The 23,612-nt window shown below is 43.0% G+C and overlaps 1 protein-coding gene across 1 annotated transcript; it reads right to left on the reverse strand.

The window, feature by feature from the left end:
- Window positions 1–4,075: 4,075 nt before the first annotated feature.
- NINJ1 (ninjurin 1) lies at window positions 4,076–22,469 on the reverse strand. The gene is made up of 4 exons (XM_080350606.1): window positions 21,784–22,469; window positions 13,573–13,807; window positions 8,894–9,055; window positions 4,076–6,792 (listed from the first exon to the last, which is right to left on the reverse strand). The coding sequence occupies exons 1-3, from the start codon at window positions 21,853–21,855 to the stop codon at window positions 8,901–8,903; spliced, it is 462 nt and encodes a 153-aa protein (XP_080206732.1). The 5' UTR covers window positions 21,856–22,469; the 3' UTR covers window positions 4,076–6,792; window positions 8,894–8,900.
- Window positions 22,470–23,612: the final 1,143 nt, after the last annotated feature.

A 23,612-nucleotide genomic window follows, 5' to 3' on the forward strand; every position in this document is an offset into this window, starting at 1 on the left:
CCGTGAGTCCAACGCAAGCGTGAAACATAAGGCCTTTCCAACAGTTTAAATTATTTCCACCCTCAATGCCAGAGAAGTGGGGTAATGTTGGGTGGTGATGAAATCGATTTATTCTCAAATATTTTTGGCACCAGTGAAAATGGCTGGCAATGCTTCAGGAGTCCTGGTGTGGCTCTTCGTACCATGGCACCAGATTTACCACTCGTCCCCTAACTAATTAAAACCTGGATGGTAAAAAGGGAGTTGGGGCTCCCTCTGAGCTGGAGGGCTGGAAAACAGGAGGAGTGGAAAGCATCATAAAGGAGGCTGGGAGAAAAAGGAACCAGTTTTTGTTGTCTCCATTTCTGACAAAGCCCAACTGGCCCGATGAGCTGGCGTTGGAAAGTGTCTGTTCCCAGCCGGGGAGCTGTGGCACTCTGCTTGGGACATTATGAAATAGTCCAAGGAGGGCAAAATAACCATGAAAACAGCTTCACCAAACTGCAGAGGAGGAAAGTGAGTTCAAAATAATCCATTGTATCCAATAGCAGGGAAGGTAAGTTTTTATTGTCACCACCCTGTTAGGAGGTTGGATAATAACTGATTAGATATTATTCTTGAAAAGATCGTATTCTGTGTCTTCCACTATTCATCACAATGTATCCCACAATGACATGTAGGTAACACTCCCAATGTCACAGCCAAGGGCCATTAGAACAGCAGGACCCAGTGTATTTAATACAGAATCAAGAATTGAATCTGTGTGAAAATGTGAAATTCCTCCTTGCAAAGAAGCAGCCTTTAAACACCACATCTTTTCTCATCAGTGTTTCTGCTGTGTCTGTGTCTGTACCTCACACAGCCGGTGTCTGCTCACCGACACAGCCAAGAGGCTCCTGCCAACAGTGTGAGCGTTTCAGAGAATCATTGAATCATTTTGGTTAGAGAAGACCTTTAAGATCATCAACTCCAACCATAAACCCAACACTGCCAAGTCCACCTCTAAACCACACCCCTTAGTGCCACATGCACCTGTTGCCATTAGCCATGGCCCTGCCCTGCCCTCTCACCGCTGCCGAATGTGTCCAAATGTCAAGATGTGAATAAATGGTAGTGGGGAGAGGGTAAAACCCTGGAGACAGCTGACACATCACCCTACAGCAGCTGGACTTAACCTGGCTCTGACAACACATCTGCTCAAAGAGCCTGCTGTGGCCATGCAGTTACTTATCTCTTCCTCAAGTGCTTTCTCCCATTTATTTCAATTTATTTCTTGCTCTAGTAATGTCTTGTCTTGGCTTTTGACTCCAGTCCAGCCTTGATGATCACCTACGACCATGAAAGGGCCACAGCAAGGCCCCTACATGACATCAAGGTCAATGGGCTCTTCTTCTGCTCCTTAAATATTTCATCTGTAAAGCAGTGACCTCTCCTTTTTCCAGGGGAGCAGGAGAACCTGTTCCTCGGACACGTGGCTTTCTGAGATGGTGGGAATGCAGGGCTGAGCAAACTTCCTTCTCTTTGGCTTGCTTCCAAGTGGGTAGTTGGCTCAAGCTTCATAGTAGTCTTGAGATGGAGTCTGCCTATTTTTCAAGACTTCTGACCATTGTGCCTTGCACTGTTGTAGGTGAAAAGTTCGACAATGAAAATGATGTGCCGAAATGGTATTTCCTAAAGGAGAACATCATGTCATTTCCCATCGCTGCCGGAGATTTCTTCCAAGATACAGAGCTGTCTTCTGGGGTAGTTCCCTGGGGCAAAATCGGCATCTGAATGTACAGGTGTGGTGGTCTTTACAATGCGTGATGTTCACCTCAGGCTCATTACATTTGTGCCTATTTAAGTGACGTTAGCCATGTGTGTTTCTACTAGAAACGTAGTTAACAAATAGCTGCCATCTGGGGATATCTGGGGTACCAGTGGTTTCCCGACTCATTCTAAGGGAAATGTGGTATCTACACCACCCACTGCAGCATCCATTCCTGGATATTTGTTTAATAGTGATAGCACCAAATGTGTAGTTTTAAGAACTAAACGGTACTACCTCTGCTCTGCTAAGTCATTTCCCTACAGACAGCACAGCAAAACCGCTGGGAGTACTGGGTAGCTCTTGGTTTATTTATTTTAATTTCATGATGGAAGTGTAGGGTTTGTGGGGTGGCCATGCAAAGGTGGGCAGCTCCATCTCTCAGAGCTGCATGTTATGCTTAATGTACATCACCTGCAAATAATTTCTTTAGAAGCAAAACACAGTCGTTTAGCAGCTATGTGGCTTTTTTTGGTATGCAAACAACTGAGGAGAAGGACAACCTGCTGCTTCTCAGGCTCAGTGCTTCCATATGCCCTTATTGCAGCCTTTCCATACTCAAAAGGGGCCGAGAAGAAAGATGGGGACAGACTTTTGAGCAGGGCCTGGTGAGATAGGACAAGGGGTGATGGTTTTAAACCAAAGGAGGGAGATTCAGGCCAGACATGAGGAAGGAATTGTTGTCCCTGAGGGTGGTGAGAGCCTGGCCCAGGTTGGCCAGAGAGGTGGTGGATGAACCATCCCTGGAGACATCCCAGGCCAGGCTGGATGGGGCTCTGAGCAACTTGAGCTGGTGAAGGTGTCCCTGCTCATGGCAGGAGGGGCACTGGATGGGATTTGAAGGTCCCTTCAACCCAAACTATTCTGTGATTCTACGATCCTCTGATTCTATGCTGGCTCTAACCTTATGGGAGTTCTTTTCAAGGAGCAGTGTGTTTAAATGCGCAGGTTATCAAGGATGTGAGTGGTATGTAGGAGAATATATCATCAGTTTTCTTCTAAGTGTTCCCACTGCCCTGCTGTAAGTAGAGCCAATTCTTTCAATGTTATTGGACAAAATCATATTATAGAACAAGGATCAGCTTTTGATATTGGGGTTTTGTTTGGTTGGTTTGTTTTTTGTTTCTTGTGTGGAGTTTTTGTTTCGTTTGGTTGGTGTTTAGTTTTGTTGGTTTGTTTTTGTTGTTGTTTTCCCACTAAACTGAAAGGGGTGCATAAATTAGTACCACATGTAGCACTTCCCAAACAAGATAAAACTTAAAATGGCAACTCCTTTGGTAAGCTAGAAAATAAGCAGAGCTCAGCATTTGAATTCTGACAACTCTTCTGTGAATATTTGAATGATCAACATTACCACGGTTCTTCTTCCTCTAACAATAAAAGAGCATTCGGGCTTTCAGGGTGACACTGAGTCACACGCCCATGCCCTGGACAAGGAGATGAGCTTGGTGCACTGGTACCTGAAGCACAGGGCAGTGCGTCCCAGTCAAACCAGTGCCCAAGATGTGGCTGGCAGGGCTTGGTGCAACAGGCAAAAAACCAGGATTTGTTAGAATGAATTAAAATCAGTGACCAAAACCTTCCAAATGGTAGTTGAGGGGAAAGCAGTAACCAGGATGATGCTTTCTAGTTCAGCCCACTTTATGTAATACTCAGCTGCAGAATAAGCTTCAGCAGTGACCTGGTTCAGAAGACAAATACTTAAAACTCCTATTCAGTAAATACAGTTGTTGTCACCTGCTTCAGGAAATACACTGAAAATTTCAAGTCAGGCAGTCCTTGATGCTAAAGGGACTAATGAGAAGGACCAGAGCAGCATGTGTAATTCTCACTCTGCTCAGCAGCTTATGAAACAGGAGTAAACGGGTGACCTGGCTTGAACTGTTTCCCGAGACAGCCTGTAAAAATTCCTCTCGCTTCATTATTGATGACCTCTTTTTAAGCAAAACGTTTGTCAACAACCAAGAACTTGGGAGAAGCACAGCAAACCAAAGAACCATTTAAACCCATGCACTTGTTTGCCACCCCTAGGAGATATTCACTAGGATTTTAAATAAGCACCTGACTTAGAATAATAATCATGTGGTTCAATTATTTATACTTGACATCAACCCGCAGATGCTTTTGCCTGCTAAAAAATACATGATTCCTGAAGGCTTCAGGGACTTAGAACACAGATTGCGTGTCTGACGATGTTTTGCAAATCTTACTTAATCACAATAAAAGGCATGGTGATAAACCAGCATACTTTTTATTTTAAAAAAGACATCCAGTTGCACATGATGCCCAGCACAGCCTTGTACTCGGATGGCTTGCCGATCAGGTTTTTGTGTGTCTGGAACCAAGAGAGCAGGCTCTATGATGTTGCAGGTATCTCTGTTGTGGTGCTTCGGTCACACTTTCAGGAGCTCAGGAGGCAGGGGGGTTCCCAATGGGGTTGTTGTTGTTCTGAGCCCGGCTCGGTCAGATTTGAAGTGAGCACTCACCCCCTTAATGCAGATGTACGCATCCAGCTCTTGGCACCAGTGTCTGCAACCAAACCCATGTCTTGCAAAGTCCATTGGAATCTGCAGCGGACAAGCCTGGAGCGTTCCCTGCCCCGCTGCTCCGCATCCTGTTCGCTGCACAAGCCACTGGGAGATGCGATACACCAGCTGTGGGAGCTTCTGTCGGGCCACAGCTTAGCAGTGAAGATGCGACAAGAACAGCGACTGTATTTCCCAGGGGAAACCGACTGTAACAGCTTGTTCGCTTGAGTGACCTGAAAAATTATGGTCCAATAACGAGGGGAATAAAGTGGGGAAAGACCTGGGGAATGACCCCCTCTGAGTGCTTCGAGGTGCGTCAGTGCCAAACACCATGGCGCCACAGGAGATGTCGTGGCAGCGAGGAGCACCCCAGCACAAAGCTACCTTCAAAATTGGGCCAAATCCCCCCCAAACAGAAATACCAGAGCCAGCAGCAGAGCCCCGGCGTCTGTTTGCATCTGCCTTCAAAGTAGCAGGGACAAGTGAAAAAGTGAGAGGATTAGTTAAGTGCCAGAAACACGTTTCTTCCTGTTGTTATGGCTTGCTTAAAAAACTAGAAAGACGCAAATCTGGCAATGAAAAATATCCAATATTCATACAGAAGTTAAAAGTAACTATCTTTTCAATGGGTAACATACTGAGGACAACACAGAGAAAGCATTGCAGATGTCCAGCTTTGGTACAGTGTCCTGTACAGCAGAGGTAGGTGCCTCCAGGAAGCCACTCCAGCCTGAATGGGATGCACGGAGGGGCAAATATTCCAGTGGGTAAGAAGGTGAGAGGTAAGGAAAGTGCTACATTCAAGAATCTTATCAAAATTCCTGCCCAACGTTGAGCCACAGACAAATTTCACACCTGGAAGGGCTCTGCCTACAGCCACCTATTTTCTCCAAAATAAAGGTTTTTAAGGTTTTCAGCACTGCAGTTTGGCCAGTCCGTTCAGTACACAACACCGAAACTGCGACAGCACAAGTGTGTCTGAATAGTCCTTCAACAATTTGCTGGTTTGCAGAATTAAGCAAGGAAAATTGTCCTGAGTGCTTCCTTCAGAACTTGTTCTGAGCTATGTTTAAATTAGTACAACACGCACAATTAAAACCATTACTTGCCAGATTTCAGCTGGAAACGAAGCAACAAAAGATGAATGAAAAATAAAAAGGAATGTCTATTCCATTACTAATCACACAAGTTTAGGATTTGTTTTCTGTTAGTAATTCTCACAGAACATGTAAATGAAGCTATGGTTCATCATAGGGCCTTGAGACATAACTAAAGAGAATTATGATCAATAAAACTTGTAAATGAGATGAGACACACAGAAGTCAAACTTCTATTAATATGTACAACGAAGCATTTAAAAAGTAATGGTAAGGAAATGTACTAGTACAAATTTGCATCTACAAGTAAGCAGAAGCTATAAAACTGGCATTTTTTCTGATTGCAGATGGGATACTTTGGAAATAAAATGACTGAAATGTTTTTGTTGCGGAAATTTTTATAACCCACACCGTTACTAGCAATAGTGTATTTAGAAAAAGTGTCAGTCCCTGAGCCAGCAGGTAAGAACTTAGAAGGTACTTATATCACTCTATATATATTTAAAAATAAAAATTACAAAATTAGTTATGCTTTTAGCTATAAACTCCTAGGAATAACATAACTGCCGCGATCAGCCTTGGGGAGAGAAGAGGGAAAAGTAAGTTACCGAGGGATAAAATTCTTTCAACTGGTGACTTGACTTGCTGACAGGTACCAGTTAGCAGGTAAAGCTCATCCCGTATCCTCCAGCCTTCCAGCTGGGCCGAGAAAAGGCAGCGCTTCTAACAGCATTTCCAGAAATATAAGGCACAGGATACAGAGTACAGCAGTTAACAGAAAGAAACCATTAGCAGTTAGGTTATTTGTGTGTCTGTGCACAAAGGCGAGGATATTTTAAGTGTGGGCCAGAGATGAAGAAACAGGACCAGGAGTACCTGTGAGCACAACTGGACACAAGACAGATTGTGGTTTCCGGTAGAAAAAGATAAAAAAGAAGAAAATAAGGCACAGCTGCCTTAGCTCACTGCAAAGGGAAAGCACGCAGGTTTGGTGCCAAGTGAGCGAAACAGAGGACAACGCAAGCACACCAGCTCCAAAGGCCTGCCGCTTCCTACCATGCTGGAAATAACACATTGCCACAAAACCAACAGTCCTGTGAAGTGCCACCAGTTGATATGACCTTGTTTGATGAGCCTATGCCACTTCTCCGAAAAACAATTGTTTCTATGGAAATGCCGATATTCCTTGGGTGAAAATCAACCTTTCCTTGGGTGCCAAACAGCTTAAAAATTAACACATGGGAAAATTTTAGGTACACAAATGTGTTGGTTGTTGGAAAGTTGAGCAAGATGATGTATGTCCAGCTTCTTTGATAATTTTTTTCCCCGCTGTGTAACTGGCTCAAGTGCAAATGGCATCTAGAATGAATGCCTCAGGTCTCTGAAAAACAAAACAAAGGCATTGAGATGTTAGTGATACAGGAATTATAGTAGATGACAAATTTGCTTTAAAGGGGGAATTAAGTTTGCTTTGGAAAAGCATGCATAATAGTAAAGGCGCAGCCAAGAAATGGGGGCCGCTCCCTTCTCCCTTTAAACATCCTTGGGTCTTGCCTATACCTGAGGTTACATAAACCAGCTACTGTTTCTCCTTTATTGAGGCTGCTTTAAACCAATGCCAGCAGTAGATATAATACAAATCATATTATAATATAATATAATACATATAATATAATACCAATACATATTATAGATGTGGGAGCTATTCCCATCCAGTAGGCAGAACTGTGCTTCACGCTCTCACAACAGTCTCAGAGAAGTCACAAGTGAGCTGATTCCTCCTTGAAGACCCAGCTTTCTAACTAGGGACTCCATAATCCCGGTCATAATTAAGCCACAAAAGCCTGGGGTTGGATGGCTGACTCATCTTCCTCTCCACTCAGCACATCAGTGTGATGAGCAATAACTGCTTCTCTCTCCTCCCTCTTTTCTTTCACTGTATCAAGAGGTGTGGTTGGGATTCTGGTATGTCACCTTGCCCATTATTTGAATTTCTTGATGGTTTTTTCAGATTCTTGTCTCTGCCTCTGTTCCTGGCTATTCTGCATGTTTTTTCCTGTGAAGACAGCTGAAGTTCCAATAATCCTTCATCATGTTCTGTTGGCCTTGCCAGTGCAATTTTGCAGTTAGTGTTTCAGTATTGTTTCAATAGCTACTGCTGAGATGGGCGTTCTACTTATAATTCTGATAATATTCAGATGATCTATGTGGTCTTTGCTGCTAAAATTACGTATTTATTTGTTTATTTGTAGAGATTACAGCCATAAAATACAATAAAACTATCTTGTTTCACTGCCAGAATTTCACAAGGTTTTGTTAAAGCCAACGATTCTGCTCACACCTCAAAATAAATGAAATTCAATCTCCACCTTCCTAGTAATTTGTTGCACTGAGCTCCCCCCACGCTGTTTAGAGTCCTGATAGATTTTGGTCTGGTTTGCATGGTTGTTACAGATTTCTGTAGCACCATACACCTTCACATTAGGGGTTTAAATGCTTTCTATCTCCTTTTTCATGGAGACTTCATCTAGAAGTCAACTCAAACCAATAACATTACATGTGTGCAGTAGCCAGCACTCCATGGCTTGGCAGGAAAGTCCAGTAATTTCCTTCAGCAGCGGGATTTGAGATTTGGAAGATAAGAAGCCAGAGAGATGCTGGCGCACACAGTGCTGTTCCAAACACAGATGTGGGACTACAGTGGCTACAAGCCTATAATTGAGGGTTATCTCCTCCCAAATCGTTCATCAGAGCTATGACGCTAGGAAGAGACCCATTTTGAATCCCACAGTTGCTGCATTTATCCTTTTGTATAAGTAAATAACTAACTTTAAAATGCAGGTAGAGCAAGCAATATTGTTTTAAATGACTGCATGTGTCAAGCAAAATGATAGTGCATGTCTTTGCAGGCTGAGAGTCCCACATAGCAAAAGCCCCACAGCTTGGGAAGACAGCGAAGCTGCGCTATCTGCCCAGGAACCATGTGGAGTATTATATATCAGACTTAACAGCCCTAGTTACCTGGATAAAGTCTATTATATATCAGACTTAACAGCCCTAGTTACTTAAGTAAAGTCTTCAGTGTTCCTAACAGACTGGATGCAGTATACTGCAAACCTTTCTTAAAACATTAAAAAAGAAAGGCATCTGGAGGAAGCAAAACAATAGTACTTCCCTTCTTGGCTTAGTCTGCAATGAGGAAAAGCAGTAGCTGAGCCAGAAAGACAATCTTCACCCTTCCTATGCGTGACACATGCAAGGGGCTCCCGACAAAGTAAGATCTTGCCGTCAACTTTTGAACTCCACATTTACAAATACACTGTAATAACTTAGCAGTTCCCCGTAGCTTCCGCTTGTGTAGTCATCTGAAGCAAACTCATTTCTCCGCAAAGCCTAGAACTGTACAGATAAGCTCGTGGCTGTTTTTAAAGCTCTGCATCCCCACATGCTGTGCCTGCTGCCGTCACAGAGATCACACTCACCTGGTACCTACTGCTTGGATGCTGACTCAGGAACCGGCTTCTGCACTCCAAATGCGGTGATAAAAATATTCACAACTACTATAATGAATACTAGGCCTGTTGCAAGGTTGTTGAGGAAATTCAGCTTTACATGTTTTGCAGGGTTGTTAAGGTCATATTTTACTTTAAAGAGAAAGGAAAAAAAAAATTAATTACATGTATATTTCAAAATCCAAACTAAAAGTCTTCATTACTCATGTAGTTCAAGAATTTCCCTCACACGGAGCTATTTGCATCAGTCATACTTAAAAGGGAAGTAGGATCCTGCAGTGTCAGTAAAAGTGCTAAGGGGAAGATGTTTAACCACAAGAAGCCTCTTAGCTTCCAGTAATTAGCATCTAATCTCTGTGGATGCACATGGGAAGTAATGGATACATAAACATTACTAAAAATGTTATGAGTTCTTGATCCCTTGAAATCTAGCTTTGTTGCAGACTTCAAGCATTTAAAAATCATTGCAGTCTCGAATATATGAAGCTTGAAGCTCTGACAGGATGGAATGAATTTACATTTCCTACAGTTAAAATGCCACAGGTTCTTTGCAGACAGCCCAATTTCTTTATCAGTGCTGGATTTCTTTTCTCGTACCGGTGCCCTTCCCCAGCTGTACTCCCTGCGTTTGCATAGATTCTGTTTTTAGAAAGCAAGGGCATCATAACTGTTAAACAGAGGGAGATTTCAGAGCAGTGTAGCTGCAGTCCTTTATACAGAGAGCATCAGCTGTGTAAACATTTTCTTCTGTTTCTTGCAGTTGTTCTTTGGTTGAACTTCTAATGGGAGTGAGGGAGGAACACACAAGGAAGATATACTATTAACCGAGTTGAAGCTTTGATCTCACGCCTTGTGAAAACATCTAATGAATTACTTTGAACTGATAATAGACTTGATGATAGAGAAAGGCACGCGCTTGTGTAGGACAGTCGGAATCTGCAGGTGCTTGCCTGACGTTGGGCAGAAAACCAAGATGTTTGTCTGTCTCTGTTCTCCTGCAGTAAGAGCTCCACAACTCAGACCCTCTGCTAAATTTCTTGGATGCTGGTGGAATGAGTGCTGATAAATTCTGGAGCTTGTTTGGAGAATGGTTTTTGTCTATTAAGACCTCTAGTGCTTAAATGTGTAGATCACTGGAGCTTGTGCTTGCACCTACAAGACTTGTGAAAGTTTATACCTGACAAGCTTTTACAGCAACGTAAATAAAACTTCGAGCTCTTTCTGACAGGCATGTACATAGATGTGTAGCTTATGACTCTACTGCACAAGATAAACTTTGTTATTTGCTTTTAACATAATGACCCTGTCAACACCGCAGAATTTAACCGCAGAACCAAGAGTCGCTTGTTGAAGCAGTTAAGTACAAGTGGTGGCAAATGCACTCATATGAAAGTGAAGTATGAAAAGCCAGGTTCACTTGGTGTCCCTAATTAGGAAGACTAATGCTGTTTTGGTTTCAAGGAATTCTGGGCACCCATTCAAGTCCTGTTTGCTACAGCAGTGTAGTCAAACATCACAGGCCAGTCAAAGCACTGCAGAATGGTGTGGGGAAACTACCTGAGAACCTTAATCTACTGCACATCTGTGTAGGCATGAAATAATTTAAACTCAGCATTACTTAACCCTGAAAATGAATTCAGACATGTAAAGCATCTGGAGCTATGTGGATGCTTGCATCCCAACAGTACCTGGAAGGACTCTGGTACTGTTGTGTGAATGAAGCAGAATAAAAAAAAATGGAATCATTAACAGAAAAGCATTTCACATAGTTGGCTTAAAAAAAAAACCCAAAGGTAATAATGGCCTAATGTGTTTTGTGAGTTAAAACAAATCATGCTCAAAAGAGAAGTGACACTGTCCAAATAAGGGTCAGAGGAGACACGTATTGCTTGTCAGTTTAGGCAGTGCTCTAAATGTTGAGAAAAATTGCAGTAATCCTATCTTTGTGATTATAGTACTTAAAAGGAGGGTGTTTGTGAAAATGTTTTTAAGAGCAGTTATTCTTTAAGTATTTTATTATAGTGGGATTAGATTACTATGATTTCATGCCACTTAAACTATTTCAAGATATTCTTTGCTTTTCTTCCAAGGAGAGGCTGGATAGTTGCACAGACTTTTGTTTGGACTTGGAAGAGCTTGGAGGAGACAGGATTTTGTGGCTGGACAGAAAGACGAGCTGTCCCTGCAGGCCAAAACTACCAGCTACACATTGTGAAAAGCAAGTTCTTCCCATTATATCTTTGTACATAATACTCTAGGTGTACCTGCTCTAGCAGGTGGGTTGCACTAGATGATCTGCAGAGGTCCCTTCCAACCCCAACCGTTCTGTGACTCTGTGTGATTTGTATCCTACTTCATCTGAGTATGGACTGGGCTCCTGTTACTCTCACCGTGTGCTAGGTGGGCTGTGAAATTCACCTCAGCTCAACTTTGGGGTTGGGGCTGTTGGGTCCTCTCTTTACTCTCAAGGCGACAAAGATAAAAATTACAGAGATGGAATCCACTTTGGCAATGTCTGGCAGAAACAAGCATTGAAAAGCAATGCCTCAGCAAATACTGAGAAATTATTGCCCAACAAAAATCACGGAACTTTCTGGAATCTCCTCCAGGCCAGGACCCAGATTTTGCTTTTGTCCCAACTGCACCACATGCAGAGACAGCTGCATTCTGTCTCTTGTGTAAGAAACAAAAACGCTATGTCAGCTGCCTATCAATATTACACGTCTTATGTATCCTGGTTTCCTCTGCGCTTCCTCCTTGAATAGAAAGTTGTTTTTTCAGTTGTGTTAAACAATGGAATATTTGAAGAATAACAGAGATGACAAAGGTGGCACCTATAACTTAGTAAATGCCACATGTGAACTCTGGCTATCACCTTCAAGACTTTCCATTCACAGTTGACTTAAGATCTGTCATATAGCACTCATTAATTTAAAAGGAAAGACTGGAAGAAAGTTATGAGAATAAATGGTCATATATCACTAGCAAAAGAAGTGATCCATAGCTTTTTCTGACTACAGAAGGCATCATTTATTTCAGTAATAATGGGGTTCAACTGATGCCGAAACCTAAATGTTTCCTCTGATTTCCACGGGTATCTTTGATCCACTCTCCAAAGTTATGGTCTAGGGTTTTGGGTGCTGCTAATGAATGTTACAGGTTTTCAGTAACTTCGCAAAGTGCCACTGAATTCTTTTTGCATTTTGCCTTGCAAAAGCATGGGGGAAAATATCACAGCAAGTCAAGATAGCGAATGGAAGTACTGAAGACTTAAGGTCAAACCAGAAAACTCAGACTTCCAGAAGAGTGCTGTCTCTCCACTCTCTGTGGAGTGTGACTTGGACTTTCTTGGGTAATTCATGCTCACTTAGCAATGACATTGTTTTAGAACTGAGACTGGTTCTATAGCTACTTAGATCAAAATTATGCCTTGCAGAATAAGGCAGAGGTGTAGGACATACATGTGCTACTAATCTAGCAATACTGACTTAAAATACCTAATTTTTAGTGATAAGTACTGGTTCCTGTGCCTCACAGCACTGTTACTATTAATACTGAATAGTGGAACCTCTATTTTTGGGAACAGCAAAGACACTGCATTGAACTTATAGGAACGTGAAGGGCTGTAATTCAACAAACAAGACAGAAAGGGGAGGTAGGGAAGGCAGCGAGTAAGGAACTAATTCTACAGCTGTCCCACCAGACGTGCCTAAAGCACCACTAACACATGTCCTATTTAAACCCATTCTCCTGAAATTATTTCTTGCATATAGCAAAGGCATGGCAGAACGTAGAAAAGGTTTCCCTAGTGATAAGCAGAATTCCAGACAATCTAATTGTAGCTTCAGGATGCTACTTGGATTGTGTTCTCAATTTTACAAGTAGTTTCAAATGTTTTGGCTGCAGCGATGGCATGGGGATAATATTCCTATGGTGAAATCTTGCTCCAACTAGACTGTTTTTTTTTTATTTTAATTTCAGATTAACACAGATTTGAAAATTAACAAGAACATTTCTACCATTCCTCACCTAGAGATTTAGGATGCTTTGAATAATTTCCTAAATTTAAAACAATGGGGTTTTTTTCATTATTGTCAAGCCTTTGCTATTAAACCGTTGATTTGATTGCAGAAACACTAACAAACTGAAGACAATATTTCACCCCAACATGAAGATGGTTGTTTCAATTCTCACTTCTCTTTTGGAGTTCTATGTTCACAATATATTCTTACAATATTACTTATTATATGACTGATAAGGAACAAACACATTTCAGTCATAAGATTAAGTAAGAGGTCTTGTCAGAAACAGTATTATGAAACTGGGCAGACTGCACGATCCTATCTGACCTATTTTACAATATTTCATAATTTTCCTTCCTCCTTGGGCCTTCTGAAAAGAAAAATATTCATACTCTGGGCAAATGAGTATGAGGAAGTTGATCAAAATTGAAGATTCCACATAAAGCTGCCCTTATTCCTTTTGTTGCAATATTTCTATGGTCTTAAAAGAAAATTTTAATCGATTCTAAGGTAAAGACTTTCAAATAGAACAGCTTTTTAAAAAGAAATGGAGAATCTATATATCATCTTACAGGTTACATCCTATAAGGAAAATACATGTCAGTGGTTCTTGCTGTTGTCACATACCAAGGAATATCAGGAGCACTCCCACCATAACTTGTAGTGTGAGCGACAGGCTGATAAGAACGATGAGCGGGATGTAGAAGGAGAAAGAAGGTCCTTGCTCCATCACGGCTTTCAGCTGGGACGCGTTGGCCATCAGCAGGGCAATGTCCAACATGCTCTCTGCCGCGCTCTTCTTGTTGGCGTAGTGGTTGATGTTCATCGGCCCATTCCTTTGAAGCCACTGTGGCGTTCTGCGCTAAAATTGGGAGAGGGGAAAAAGGTTATTCTCATCTCTTCTAATTGGTTTAGCAAGAGAGAGATGACTTGGCCCATCGTCCTGATAGAGTAACAGCGGCACTGGGACCACCTGCAGCTTTGTCCCCATTACCGCTGTCCTCTCTCTGAGGAGAGCAGTGAATAGTGGCTGTTCTGGACCACAGCAGATGCACATTGGATCAGTCTAAACAGTCAGTACGTTTCTGCTCTGAAAAAATGACTAAAAAAGTGAAAAAGTTTGCACTGAGAAAAGTTGGGAGGGAAAAACCACTGTAAAACAATCAAGCAAACAACAAATAATTGCCACTAATTTACTCCTAAAGGCATACTTAAAAATACAAACATTAATCAAAATCACCCCCTGTCATCACACATCCACATAGTTCCTCAGCTACTTGTGAGTGTTATTTTGAGGGTTTCTGTGGACGTTGGCTGCTGTACGAGCTTTGCTTGACCTCTTTTCCTGCTGCTCCTACTCCACCATGTCACCGACCAGCTCCAGCCAGGGAACTGCTTTTCTATTTAAATATCATATAACCCGTGGCTGCCACCAAGCACTGCCCAGTTACAAGGAAACTTTTCTTTCCATTTTTGCATCAGCAGCTTTTGCTTGTGTGTTTGTTTGGGTTTTTTTTCTTTTCATTCCCCTGCAAACAAACAGAAAAATAAAAAACAACTGCAGGGCAAACCCAGAGCTCGTTAACCCAGTGGGATGAATAAAATGAGCTTGTCCTGATGATGCTTCATGTGACCCAGCTTGGAACTCAACAGTTCATCCCCCAGGGTGCCTATTTCTCCATGAATTAGATGCAGCTTAGGGTAACTTGGTCAGGCTTAGATATCAGTCTCTGAGATGAAGGAAATGTAGGGAACCCTCTTTTCTGCAGTCTCTAACCAGGTTAGGAACTTCATTCTCACTGCTCTTACTTCTAGACTTCATTTTCAAAAATAATACACAAAAGCAGTACAAGTAACATTTATTACGAGTAATAAATATTCTAGCTGACTTCCTTAAAGCTCCTTCTTGGAGACCTTTTTACTGCACAAATGTGTACCCTCTTGCCAGAAAATACTGAGGAAAGTCTCTCTTTGAAGTTTAGTTCAAATGCAGAAAACGCCCTCTAATTACCCTCTTCAGCAGCACTAATAACTGTCAAATTTCCAACTCCAAAGCCAGGTTTGCCACTGTCCAGACTTAAAAGCATCCTTTCAAATAGGACAGATATTGATGCATACAGCAAAACGTTGCCAGTTTTTCCAGGGCATTCAAACACCAAACTTGACCTATTTTCACCAGACATGTTGTAACCAACCACAGTCTGAATATTTTACTGAGAGAAATATGTCACGGGGCAGGAGCAGAGTTTTCTTCTGCAAAGAGAAGGAAACATGTCACTGTAGCTTCACACAGACAGATTCTTTACTGAGACCAAGCACCCGGGAAGCACATGGCTGAGACAGATACTGACTTCAGTCGGGAAGAACTCGATGCTCGTTTGGTTTTGTCTATATACCACAATCTAAAATTGCAATTTAGCTGGGGAACGTGTCCCACATTTGTCACCTTTTCTCTCCCCAAGGAGAGTTGCCTCTTCCCACCTCCCTGCCCTGTTAAACCACTATAGCATTTGGATGCTTCAGAAAAAATACTGCGATTCTGGCATCCCACCCACCAGAACTAAACCAGGTATGGGAGTTCACTTCCTCATGGAAAGCAGGATGGAATACATGCTGGCAGTACTCAGTAGAAAAATCCAGACTGACAGTTTTCACTGTCCATTGTACAGTAAAAAGCCAAACACAAATGTTTAGCTCTTGATTAGATGGGGAACGACGGGTGTAGCAGCAGAATCCATTTTCTGGGCATGAACTTAAAACAAACTCTTCTCAGTAGACTGTAGAAATAGTATGATCTATTTTGTTGTAAGTTCACAACAGAGGAAGTTTTTTTCCTATGTCCAGTAGCTAATTAACTCCTTCTTGCCAAAATACTGACTCTGACATATCTGTAGTGTCTATGAGGCTGCAGTGTGTAACACAGGCAAAAGCTGTATGGGCAGCTGAGATGCAGTTCTGAACCCTGATGGAAGGGAATGGCAGTGAAAACATGACCACCAGTTATTTTGTTCTCACTTGATGTAGGAATGTGATCATGTTTTCCTTCCTTCCTTCCTATCTCTCTCTTTCTTTCTTTCTCTCTTCCTTTTTCTCTCTCTTTCTTTCTTCCTGCCTTTCCTTTCTTCCTTTCTTTCCTATACAAAAGAGTAAATAGTCTGGGCGATATCTACATCTTCTTTGCAGTTACTTCTGTGACTACATGACATAAGACAGTTTCTACACAAACAACAGAATACAATATTTTCTTTTTCCTGGAGAAACGCGCTTTTAGGACTTGCTGTTTGCTAATTGTCCATGTAGTTAAGTTGCAGGTAGAAATTACAGGTGGAACTAGCAGGCCATGGCACTGGAACTGTGCTGGAGTCACTTCTGAACTCCAATAAATGGAGAAGACTTTTCAAAGCAGGGTGCTGCTGAGGCAAACTAAGGCAAAACTTCTTATTCTGGGAATGTCAGCTCAGCTATTTACCAGATTCAGATCCTAAAAAATGGCATTGAACTCTGTTAAGAAGCTTTCAGCTACCACTGCTGAAAGCAGATCCATTCAGAATTGGAACTAGGCCTATGGGGAACTGAAACATCGGTTCTACTGTACAGAGCTTTTTCCCAGTCTGTGATCTTGCCTTCTGCAGGAAAAAGGACATGTAATCATGAAAGCCCCAGAAACAATCACTTCCCATCTCTTGATTGAGAAATGGAGCCTCCTGACTCATGCTGGAAAACCATAAAACGAAAACAAAAAAAAGCAAATTACCCTTGCCTTCTGGTAGTAAGTTGAAGGCAACTGCCCAAAGTATTGAAACAAGTGCAGTCAGTACTATGGCAGCAGTTTTAAAGGCCAAACTACGTGTTACCCAGCAATATATAGACAGGTAATGAAAGGAGAGCTGTTTCCTTAACCTCAGAGTAACAACAAGAGAAATTATATGGGAACTTTGTTATGTGGCTTTATGGCTTCAGGGACATTCTGAGCATGTAGCAAGACACAGCCCGTGGCACCAAACGCCACTTACTGTGCTGTCACCACCGCAGGGCTGCGGAAAGAGGCAGTGGGACTTGTTGAGATTCTCCAGGACAGCTGTAAAGTGAGTTTTTTCCTGCAGGTGTCCCTTGGCGAGAGAACAGTAGAACCACAGAATCATGGAATGTCCTGAGTGGGAAGGGACCCCCAAGGATCATGAAGTCCAACTCCTGTCCCTGCACAGGACACCCCACAGGTCACCCCGTGTGTCTGACGTCGTTGTCCAGTCTCTTCTTGAACACTGTCAGGTTGGGGCCGTGACACCTCCCTGGGGAGTCTGTTCAGTGTCCAGCACCTCTGGGGGAAGAACCTTTTCCTCATGTCCAGCTGACCCTCCCTGGCACACGTTCCTGCCGTTCCCTGGGCTCTGTCACTGTCACAGAGCAGAGCTCACCCTGCCCCTCCTGCTCCTGCTGAGGAACCTGCAGCCCATGAGCTCTGCCCTGTCTGCTCTGCTCCAGCTGAGCAAACCCAGGTACTGCAGCCGCTGCTCACACGGCTTCACCCCAAACCTGCACCAACTTCATGGCCTCCTCTGGACACTCTCCAGTAGCTCCGGTACATATTCCATGCAACCTGCTTCAGTCTCCGTGTAATCAAAACACCTCATTGCACACTTCCAGTATTCAAACTACCTGGTACAGACAAGCTGATCCCTTCAGTTGGTGTCACCAGTGAGTCTGAGGAAAAACAGCACGTGTGCATGAGAGAGCCTGGCGCAGCTGGAACTGCAAAGCACCGGCCTGCGAGCAGAGCGACCCACCGTGCTGGTCTAGGCCCATCTCTAAGGAGTAACAAGCGTCCCCATGCTGCTCTGTGACCGGAGAATCCCTTGCTTGTCACAGCCACCCCCACTGTCCCCACACCAGCTCTGTCTGCCTGTCTGCAGTGTTGTGCAGGGGTAAAGCTACGATGCTACAGCAGGAGCTGGTGGCACTTTTTTGCTTCTATAAAACCAAACCTTCAGAGCAGGTGTTGGAAACACAGCCTGACTGACACCTGTGTTGGTACAGACCTGGCCACCGCTTCGCTTCACTCGGCATTTTAACAGTACACCCAGAAGACGTTAATCCCCTCGAAATACAGAAAGGATTTATTCATTACATTCATTAAAAAATAAATAAAAGTGGCACTGAAGCAAATGTCCTCAGGTGCTGAGTTTTGTCAATCATGGCTAAGACACAAGTAAGACTAAAACAGAACATAATTTCAGAACTTTACTTACATTTTTTTCTAAGTTCAACCTTATAGCTACAGAACTGATCTGGTAACTTTATACAATTATTTAGTAATTCCCATAGATGTGGAATCTCTGTCCACATCTCCATCACCCACATACTGAAAATGTAATGGGCCATACATGGCCACTCTGAAATCAGGCTTCCCCTGTCTTAGAGCTCTTGCATACCCAGAAAAATAGGGAAAATAATCTATGAAGAAAAGAAATATTCTTCCAACAAAAACATTTAAGCTGTATCAGTTACGTAATGGATTATTAGATCCTTTGTACACCTCATGTTGCTTCTTTTCCCCCACTAAAACATTAGATCACTTGCTCAGCTTAGCACTGACTCAGAGAGAAAAATCCCTTTGTCTGGAGTGAATCATCAGTTACGTTCCCTGCAGAAATTTCACTGTGGGGGGAAATCTTCCCATCCACGTGCTAAACTAGCTTGTGAGGCTTCCCAACCAGTCTTGAGACAGGATGGTTACAGGCAATCAAAAAACAAAGGGGCACACACACACACAGTGTCCTGTGTTCATGTTTCATAGACAGCATCATTTTTCTACCAACTTTAAAAACTTGTAGTCAAGAAGAGCCACTTCCTATACAGACAGACAGAAAATGCAAGTATGACGACATTAAGAAAAAAAAAGTGGCAACCATGGTGATTCCTGAGAGCTAAATATGAAAAAAAGGGAAAAGCACAGTCATGTTGGCTCAGGGCAGAGCACTGTTTTCCTAAACCTACACTGGTCCCAGGACAAGTTAGACTATTTTCACTTATTAAATGACTTAAAAATAATCAGCACACCAGATGACTAACTTTGTGAAATAAAGTCATAACTCCAACTTGGTTGTACAGCTATTTAAGTAGAAACTTTCTCTTGTATGATTTTTCTTCTGTCTTGCATTACTACTGCTCATTGCAGTGATTTAGTCTTTTAATGCTGTTTCTCCAAACTGGACTATGAGCTGCCTATTTTGTGTTGATAAAGCTTTATCTGTTTATTCTGGCTACTTACAATACAAGTAAACAAAACCTTATCACCAATAGTGTCAATATTTGGAGTATATCAAGCACTCCAAATGCAATTTGATGCAAGATCCCATATCACTCTGTATGCAGTAAAATTATTTCAAGTTCCTGCAAATTAGAAATTTCTAACTTGTAGTATGATGCCAAGAATCTGTAGCATCACCAAATTATTTATGAATTAATATACAATCTTGAATACAGCTTTAGTAGTAATACTAATAATAATATATAGTAATACTAATATTACTAGTATATACACTAATAATATAGCAGAATACTAATAATACTAGCAGAAGCCAACTACTCCAGAGCTGGTCTTTTCTTCTACCCAATTCTTGTTCACCTTTTCCATAGTTCCTCTCTTTCAACTGGCATTTCCTGTTTTCTTGGAAACGTTAAACTAGGTTTTACAACATGGGGAATCTGGGCTGTTTCAATACGGGGCATGAATAGGGAAAGCAAAGACAAGAGATGAAAAAACAGCTACTATTAATATCTGCATTTGTATGAATAAATCCTTTGCAGAAGTGGCCAGACAATTCTGCCGAGCGTAATTATTCCCATTAGTCAGTGAGGTGTGCTAGCCCAGGATTAGAAGCAAGGAATTCCTTTCTTCTAAAAGCTTGACAGCTGCTAAAAAAATATCCAAATTAATCATGGAGCTAAAATAAACCACATTAAACCACTGTGTGACCACTCATTGAGAATGACGGGGGCCTAAATAGCCTTTTTTTAATTCGTGTGCTTCTACAATGCTTTGAAGACAAGTAAATCTGCATTTCATGTCAGCTTTTCTGTAAGATAAGATAGCAGTCTGGTGCTGAAGATGTGCAAGAAAATCACTTCTGGGGAGAGGGGAGACACCAGGATGGGCAGCAAGCAAACCAGAACTGTCTGAGTTGCGATGCCTGCGAGGATTCCTAAAAGCAGACACTTAATGCACTTCTGACTCCAATCCTGAAGATTCAGGCACCTGTGGATTTGTGGTCTCTCCAGGTTTAGTTGGCTGTTGAATTGGTGCATTCTTTTGTTGTGTGAACTGTGAACCTGGTCAGATCTTTTAAGGTACCTCCTATTCACAGTTAGATTTTTAAGAAAACTGTCCTACTCTGTTTTATCTCACAAATATTTCTTTCTAATAATGTTTTTTTGGTGTGAGAAAATGAAAAAAGTGTCTCTAAAGTTCTCTGAAGTGCTATTGTATGCATATAACACAATATAATAGTACGTCTCGCTGACTATATTTTACACGGCACTCACATAGAACAGTTTCTATGGCAAGATGTAACAAAATGATGATTGTTTGCAACTGAAGATGAAGTCAAACAGGAAAGTTCCAGAAAAATTCTTGGAGCAGACCAAATTAAAAAAAAAATCCCCATGACCAGTACTTTGATGCAATCACAACTCTTTGTTAATAAAACAAGAAAATTACTAAGAAGTCAGTGACTTAAAGTGACCCCTTCAGGCCACCAGTTTGACCTGCGTATCCCAGCTTTCGCTCTCTTTAGGTACTTTCCAGGATTTATTAAAACCAGCTTTATTTCTCATGGTACAGTATTCATGACTACAAGGGTTTGTCAGGAAGGGAGGGAGGAAGGAAAGATCTGCTACACAAGCAGTCCAGTCTGTCTGTAACCAGAAAGTTTTACTAGTGACGTTAGAAGGCGGTTTAATAGAAGTGTTTCTGTGTGGCAGAGTCTTAGGTTGGAATCAGAGCTGCTTTTTAGAGTTCAGTCTCTTCCAAAACATGAAAGATGCTCTTTTATCAGTCCGGCATTTCAGACAAGTGTCATGCTTTGAAAACAACCTTTGTGTATAAACAGAACACGGGATGAAATACTTTCCAGTGAAGATCTTTGGTCATGTTTTGACTACATGGAGTAGTAAAAAGCTGGGTATTTATCTTCCTGATTTTATTTGTATTACTGTATGGAGGAAAAAACACATAGGCTCAACTCTTTAAGTAATTCTTCCTACTTTTGTGCTCACTTATCTCCTGTGTAGATACCCCTGAGTAACTTTTCCATCCTCTCGCAAGTCATCTGGGTGGCAAACCCTGCCAGGCTGGAAGGGACCGAGAGCTGAGGGACCAGCGGGGGCGGGGGACAGCGCACCACTGGGGCTGACGGCTGGAGCTGAGGGCTCACCGTGACAAGGACTACCGAGGATCTGCTCTTCATTAGCACTCGCCTGCCTCTGAAGTGAGACAAAATGGGACGCTTGCAGCAGCATCCCTATTTTAAAAAAGGGCGTTGAATTAACGCAAGAGGTGTGAAAACCAGTAAGGGAGCGGTACCGGTTACAGGACCGCGGCAGCAGCCTCTGCCCGGGGCTTCCCCGCCCCGGCTCGGAGGGAGGGTCCGCAAGGGCACCCGTGCTGCCCCGCAGCCGCCCGGGCCGGACATGGACCCGGGTCGGACACGATGGACCCGGGTCGGACACGGGACCCCGGCCGTGCCGCCGCCGCTGTGAGCCGCGCCGCTTCCCGCCTGCTCCTGACAGGCCGCACCGCCTCCTCCCGCCCGCTCCCCGCCGCCCCCGGCCGGCCCCTACCCGCTCTCCGGCCGCCTGCTCCGCGCCCTCCGCCAGCCCGTTCAGCTCGTGGGTCTCGCTGCCGGAGTCCATGGCGGCCCCGCTGCCCCCAGGGCGCTCCCGGCCCGGCGGGAAGAGCCGCCGAGGAGACAGTTCCCAGCGAGGCGGCGGCTGCCGAGCTGCGCGGCGAGCCCGGCCCGGCCCGGCCTCCCCTCACGCACCGCCCCGGGGCCGCCTTCCCGCCCGCCCCGGGGAGGGCCCGCCTGGCCGGGCAGGTTGGCGCAGCGGGGCGGCCCTGCGGCGGCGGCCCCGGCGCGGCCGAAAACACGGCTGGAGGGGAAGGTTCTTCAGCTGGGCTGCCGTCTGGGGACCGCAGCGGCTGCCTCGCACGGTCGGCCTGGTTGTAAGACCAGAGAGCTTGGTTTTAAGACCCAATTTCCAATGTTGTCCAAGAATCACAGTTTGTGCTGTGGTGGGGGGGAGTATGGGTAATCAGTAATGTATACAAATGTTCCATTTTAGAAAACTATCTCTACAAAATTAAAGTTGCAGGCTAGGGTTTTATTTTAAGGCCTTTTTTTAAAGTTATTTTAGGTTTTCACTTTCATAATATTTTTTTTTCTTCCTTCTAGACTCATTTTCCCACCTGTATCATGGCAAACGACACACGTAAAAACAATTAACGTGCAGGTTTGATGGTGGTGGAACATCAGAGGAATAAATACTTGGTTGCACAGAAACAACACAACTGGCAAGAGGGCAGTGGCGTAAACCTCAAGTATGACACAAAGCAAAATAATTTAAAATAGAGATTTTAAAATGTTATTGTTACAAGCAAACCTTTCCCTGGTTATATTCAACAGTCTTCAGAGTAAAAAATAAATACTATAAAATATGTCTTCCATGACCCCGTGTAATCTCGTTTAAGGCCAGCAGCGAACTGCTCCTCTTGCTAGACCTTGCCTAAGGAGAGATGATGTAGAAGCATTGCTACTGGTTCCTGTGTCACCAAGATAAGGGTTGTGACGCATCAAATAAAAATCTATATACACTGGATCACTGCAGCTTTTTGCACACAGCAGATGGGAACTCCTCTCTAACACATAATAACTCCCGAGCAGATGGGAGAGTGGAATTCTGATGACCACCTTAACATTTTCGGGGTCTCTTAGGGGTCCTTTGGAGTTTCTCCAGTGGGGTTTGATGGAAATTCATATTCACCTCATTGCACTGACTTCTTGTAGCCGACTTTAAAGTTCACAGTGATATTTTGGTAAAACAGACTTAATTGGCAACTGAATCAATTTTTAGAGTCCATGCAAAAGCATATGGCCAACCAGATGTGGCCAAGCACAAGTTAAGCACGAGTCAGGCCACCATTCTTAATGCTGAAGGTCACTGAGGAGCACATCTCAGTGTCCTCAGGATTGTGTTGAATTGATCATTAACTTCTGCCTGGGAAAAGCCCCTTGACACAATATACACTTGTAAGCTACTGTCTTCAAAAAGCTGCACAGCAAACTTTTATTTAATTAGACTTTATAGGAAATTCTCATCTGTTTTGATTCCTAGTGGCCTTCTCTGCCGCTCTGTAGTACAATGGGCTAGAAAACACTTATTTGGAGAGACCAAGTTTTGTTATTATATTTCATAGAAAATGGAAGAAACAATGTATTATGAGCACAAAGATACGTTTGTATCTCTTGTTCTGTTAATTTAATAGCTGTTAATATGCTCCGACCATGATTGCCAGGGTGTTTGGACTCCAAGAAAAGCTGGTCAGAATTCTCTCTGGTTGCAAGTGTCCATGGTATTTTCAGAGGTACTGCTATATTTTTAATCACCCCTTT

The sequence above is a fragment of the Nesoenas mayeri genome (genome assembly GCF_963082525.1).
Source record: "Nesoenas mayeri genome assembly, chromosome: 10".
Taxonomy (NCBI): domain Eukaryota; kingdom Metazoa; phylum Chordata; class Aves; order Columbiformes; family Columbidae; genus Nesoenas; species Nesoenas mayeri.